The following is a 5,359-nucleotide window of genomic DNA, read 5'->3' as shown; positions in this document are numbered from 1 at the left end:
AGAGGGATTCCCCTATGTGGATCTTTTTTTTATCGCTTATAGGTGACATTGGTGGGTAATATTTTGTAACTCTGGGGGCAATTTCTATGACGCACCGCAAGAAGCAATAGCCCCTTTATTATTAGCTATATTAGATTCCTTGTCGACCTAAAACAGTTTGCGTCCAACCATTTTTTTTCATTGTTTGCTACAATGTATATTGACTATTAAGACTTAGTTTTTAAATGTGTGAGGGATTTTTTTTCTTATCAGGCTTAGTTTTTAAATGAACGGTAATAATTTTCTAGGAACAAATAGGGACAGAAAGACGAAAAACAATGAATATTATATATGTTTATATACCGTTGTCTTAAAAATATTATGCTTCAAACAGACAGAACACATATGTTCATGCCTCAAGGTCTCCAGCAGTAACTGGATCTTCTCTTCCTCACGTGGCAAGGAGACAGCCATGACCAAGACAGACATCTTTAACTCTGGCTCGTTGGTCATCTTCATGGTCGTGGGAAGTGATCCCACGGTAGTGGTGTGGGCGATGAAGAGCCTGGATATCATCGCGAGGTACTTGAACCTGTTCTGGAGGAAGAAGATGACCGAACACCAAAGACCTTGATGTAATTTATTTATCTTATAAAGTGGTGTGTATATGTTGATATTTGATGTAAAATAAATTTTTGATGATTTGATCAATAGGTCCGAGGCCTTATTCGAACAAGAAAACCTGAAGAATAGTTATTTTTTGATATAGAAATTATTCTTGCCAAATCTCAATCGAGGGAGATTTTGTTATGTCTCGGTCGATGCTATATTCTTGATATTTTACATTAAGATCCGGGCAATTTTCTTCTTTGTTTTTTTCTTTTTTTCTTTTTTAACATGTTATGTCACTTGATTGAGATCTCAGTCGACCGAGATCTAGCCACACCTTTCGAAAATAGCTAAATGGTCGCCGCCGTGCGGGCCCTGACCATGTGCGATTGACAGCACTGCGGCATGTAGATGATCACAACCAATAACCATTGTTCTAGCGAGTGGTAAGTGAGTGGAAAGAGCGAGGATGAGATGCCCCTTTATTCATTTCAGCTCACGATGAAGTAAATTTACAACCATGAAGATAAAATGAAAGGAAAACGTAGCAGTAAATGGATTGATGAAACAAACATAGCAGTAGACCGAGTGATGAAATGGAGTAGCTTGTTTTCTATTTGGTGGGCGGGGCGACGAGCTTCTCGATCTCCTGCAGCGCCTGGATGGCCACCTTGATGTAGAAGGCGATGGGCGCGGAGATGGCGGCGAGCGGGTTGGCGGCCATCTCCTCCTTGGCGTCGTCGTCGGCGGACGGCAGCGGCGCCGTGGGGTCCTCCTCGAACTTCTTGGCCTGCTCCAGGTACGTGTCCATGCGCGGGGTGGCGAACAGCCGCACGGCGTCCATGTCGCCGCCCCTGGCCGCGTACCGCTGCCGGCCGTGCGACGTCTCGGAGGCCAGCGCGTACGGCCGCCCCTCCGCCTCGTACAGCTCCTGCGTCTCCATCAGGTCCAGCAGCTGCTGCAGCTCCGCGCGGAGCATGCCCACCAGCTTCTCGCCGTCGTTCAGCACGATGTCCTCCAGCGCGTTCTGCGCGTCCGCCAGCTTGTACCGCGCCTCCTCCAGGTTCTTCCCGTCGGCCATCTGCCTCGCCTCGCCGATCGCGCCGGCGTGCTGCCGACGCGCCATCTCCGCCAGCACCGCCTGCGCCTTGCCGCTGGTGGGCGGGTCGGCGGGCGCGTCCGGGGAGCGGGGTATCACCACGTCCTGCGGGGTCTGCCCCTGCAAGCTGCCCTGCACGGTGTAGCTGTGCTGGGCCTCCGCCACCAATCCGTCGTACGCCGTCGTCAAGGTGCTCTCCAGGAGCTTGAAGTTGATGGCGACCTTGCGGGTCTCGCCGCTGAAGAGGGTGCCGAACTTGATGGTGATGACGCCCGTGTCGCCGTCGGTGGTCTGCGTGTAGTCGGTCCCTGGCGCCACCGTCATGGTGTCCAGGTCCGGGGCAGTGGGATCTTCCGCCTTGGGCGTGAGCGTGAGCTGCACGTCCTGCGCGACGATGGTGAGGAGCCCGCCGAGGAGCTGCGAGAAGGGCGCGCTCACGTTCCCGCCGTCCGGCACCGAGTTGAACGTGCCGCCGGGGGACTTCTTGGCGACGTCGCTGAGCAGGGCGTGGTCGGCGTCCTTGCCGAAGCCGAACGTGTAGACCGCCACGTTCCCGGGATCGACTTGCCTGGCGTCGCCGTCGCTCTGCTGGCCGTCGGACATGAGGAAGACATTGGGCGTGCGGGCTTTGGTGGTGGCCCGGCCGGCGACGATGGCCAGGGCGGTGTCCAAGCCGGCCTTGATGTTGGTCCCGCCGTTGGCGACAAGGCCGTCGACGATGGCCTTGAGGTCGGCCTGCGCTTGCTGCGTGACGGAGCGGAGCGGGCAGTGCCTGGTGGCGGAGCCGGAGAAGGAGACGACGGAGAGGCGGTCGACGGGGGTGAGCTTCATGATGACGAACTGCATCGCCATCTTCATGCTCTGGAGCTTGTCGCCCTGCATGCTGCCGCTCACGTCCAGCACCGCCACCAGGTCCAGCCCTTCCCGGACGGCCGTCGACGAGGTGGCCTTCAGCTCTACCACCGCCGTCACCTCGTCCGCCGACAGGGCCGCCGCGTCCTTGCTGAACTTGGGCTCGGTGATGGTCACCAGACCCTTGGTGTTACCTGCGTTAGAAGCAGGAGGCTTCTCGTCGTCGTTGAACGCCATGGCTTACAAGCTAGCGGAGCAGAGCTTCTGTGTCTGGCGTACGTGTATTGGGGAGACGCGCATGCATACCTTTCTATATATACATAAACAGAAGACCTAACCTTAGCTAGCAGGATTCTTCGTTGTGAAACTATTTTCCATGATGAATTATGGTCATACTTTAAGGGAATGGCTAGCGGTAATAAATCGACTGAAATTTCAATTTAGGTCGGCCGATTTCGTTTCAACCGTTGGATGGAAAACATGCGGTGCAGATTGCTCCTTCAACCTCCAGACCACCTTCTTTTTCTTCTTCCCCCAACCATCAAATATGCCACCGGCCGAACCCCGGCCACCATCACCCGTGGCCGCCGGCGCTCCCATGCAGCCTCGCTGCCCTCTTCTTCAAGGGTAAACCATTGCCACTAATTCATTCCTTTTTTAGGAATTGTTTATGCAAAAATTCCACCATTACACGTTTATTCATGCATATTTTTTAAAAGAGCATTTTTGTGAACATTGTGTACATTTTTTGTCGTTGTTTGTTTTAGTTTTTTAATTTTCCCTTTTCTCGAAGGGTAGTATCAATGCCACTTATTTATTCTTTCTTAAAAAACATCACTATTATGATTCTGGTTTAGTTCCTATTTCATTTGCTTTCTTTGTAAAGAGTAATACCAATGTCACTAATTCATTTTTTTTCTTTGATGTGACTGTAGTAGGTCCTTTGAAAAATGTATAGTGAGACAACATTTTGAATTTGAAAACATGGGAGAATGGGCATTACAATTTGTTCACTCTCCTATGGTATGATATAAAACTTGAAATTTTGTTGGGAAGAGAAACTAAAACCAAAATCATAATTTTGAGTTCGAGTCATGTTATTTGCAATTGTTATCCGTGTCTTCTAAATGACTGTTGGCTTTCCGTTAAAGTAGCTCTAGTGCATTTGTTTATAAGTCTCCTGGAAGTTTGCTACTTCCACATGTGAAGAGAAAGAGGAGTGTATTTGTTTATTGTGAAGGTTGTTGACCCCACAAATGAACTCACTACCAACTCCAATTTTTGTATATTTTTTTACTATTACTATTACTATATACTACTCTCTCCGTCCCATAATATAAGAACGGTTTTGACACTACACTAGTGTAAAAAACATTCTTATATTATGGGACGGAGGGAGTACAACACTCAAGGAATTTACTACCTCCGTCCTCGTTTATCAGTCCTCTTTGTATTTTGTGTCAATTTTTGTCCTTAAATTTAAGTAATAAAATGTTAATGCATGTCATAAAAATAATATAATGAAAAACTATGTTCAAATACGAATTCAATGGTATAATTTTTTATGACATGCACTAATAATTTGTTAATTAAATCTCTAGTTAAGATTTGACACAAAATATAAAGGAGACTTGTAAACTAGAACGGAGGTACTTGTAGTCTACTCATCAGTGGATTAATGAATCACTGAATATAAAATAACTGGATAAAAATTGTCAGCAGAGATAAGTCTTTGCTTTAGAAGAAAAATTGCGGGAGTTTGTTTTAATTGAAGCTACTGAAGTCCTGCTTGCATGTCATTATAAATCAAGCATAGCAAGGCAACACAAACCAGAGAAAGAGGAACCCATCGAAAGAAGTTGTTTCATTCTTGCTCGATCGACCGCGCGTCGGTCGGCCATGGGGAGCGACGACAGTGGCCGTGGCAGCATCGCCTTCTTCGGGACCTACCGTCTGCCGGTGCCATTTTCTTTTAAGTTAGCTTGCCCAGCGATACTCGAATCCTGGCTCCCCACTTGCGCCAAGTGTACTCCCTCCGTCCGCGAATAAATGGACATCTAGCTTTTGTTCTAAGTCAAAGTTTTTTAATTTTGATCAACTTTATTGAAAATAGTAGTAACATATATAATATCAAATTGATATATTATCAAAGTATATTTCAAAACAAATATAGTGATTCTAATTTGGTGACGTAAACGCTTTTACGTTTTCCTAGAAAGGTGGTCAAAGTTTTAAAACTTTAATTTAAGACAAAAACTAGATGTACACTTATTCGCGGACGGAGGAAGTAAGTTTGGTTGTCCCCGTGAAAAGGCAATTTTAATAGTAACACAAAAATATCAATTGACCAAGACAAGATATTAACGCTGCTAAGAGCAACCGGACTTTGCAAATCCGGTTCCTCAAACGCCCGCGGACGCGTCCGGGGACACTGAGCTGTCACGCCTCAAATAATGCAAGCCACATCCGAATACCTCAAATTAGAAATCTCAAATCCTTATTATTACATGCAAGGTAGGGATCTTTAAGCGGAGTTTGTCCGGTCACCGTGGCCATGTCCGGTGACCGGTCACCGTGGCCATGTCCGGTGACCGGCTGTGTTCCCACAGTGTTAGCATGTTGGAGAACAAGATTGGTGTAAGTTTGTAACTTTTGTTAGTTTTAGAAACATGCCTGTGTAAGTTTTAGAACTAGTTGGTGTAAGTTTGTAACTTGTGTAGTAGTATGTGCCATCCAACTCTAATCCAACGATTGAGGTGGTGCAACTCTAACCCGGCCAAGTTTTAGTATTTCATCATAAAGGTTGTTTCCATCGTAGCC

At 47.1% G+C, this 5,359-nt stretch overlaps 1 protein-coding gene across 1 annotated transcript; it reads right to left on the bottom strand.

The window, feature by feature from the left end:
• Positions 1-1,039: 1,039 nt before the first annotated feature.
• LOC123088579 (E3 ubiquitin-protein ligase WAV3-like) lies at positions 1,040-2,845 on the bottom strand. Its single transcript, XM_044510799.1, has one exon. The coding sequence runs from the start codon at positions 2,774-2,776 to the stop codon at positions 1,202-1,204; it is 1,575 nt and encodes a 524-aa protein (XP_044366734.1). The 5' UTR covers positions 2,777-2,845; the 3' UTR covers positions 1,040-1,201.
• Between the last annotated feature and the right edge of the window lie 2,514 nt (positions 2,846-5,359).

This window comes from Triticum aestivum, chromosome 4A (assembly GCF_018294505.1).
Source record: "Triticum aestivum cultivar Chinese Spring chromosome 4A, IWGSC CS RefSeq v2.1, whole genome shotgun sequence".
NCBI classification, from domain to species: domain Eukaryota; kingdom Viridiplantae; phylum Streptophyta; class Magnoliopsida; order Poales; family Poaceae; genus Triticum; species Triticum aestivum.
Note: the sequence above shows the minus strand (reverse complement) of the source record. Positions and strands in the feature narration are given on the sequence as shown.

Excerpts from the sequence above, each read along its gene's own strand:
- LOC123088579 (XM_044510799.1), bottom strand. The coding sequence starts at position 2,776 with ATGGCGTTCAACGACGACGAGAAGCCTCCTGCTTCTAACGCAGGTAAC.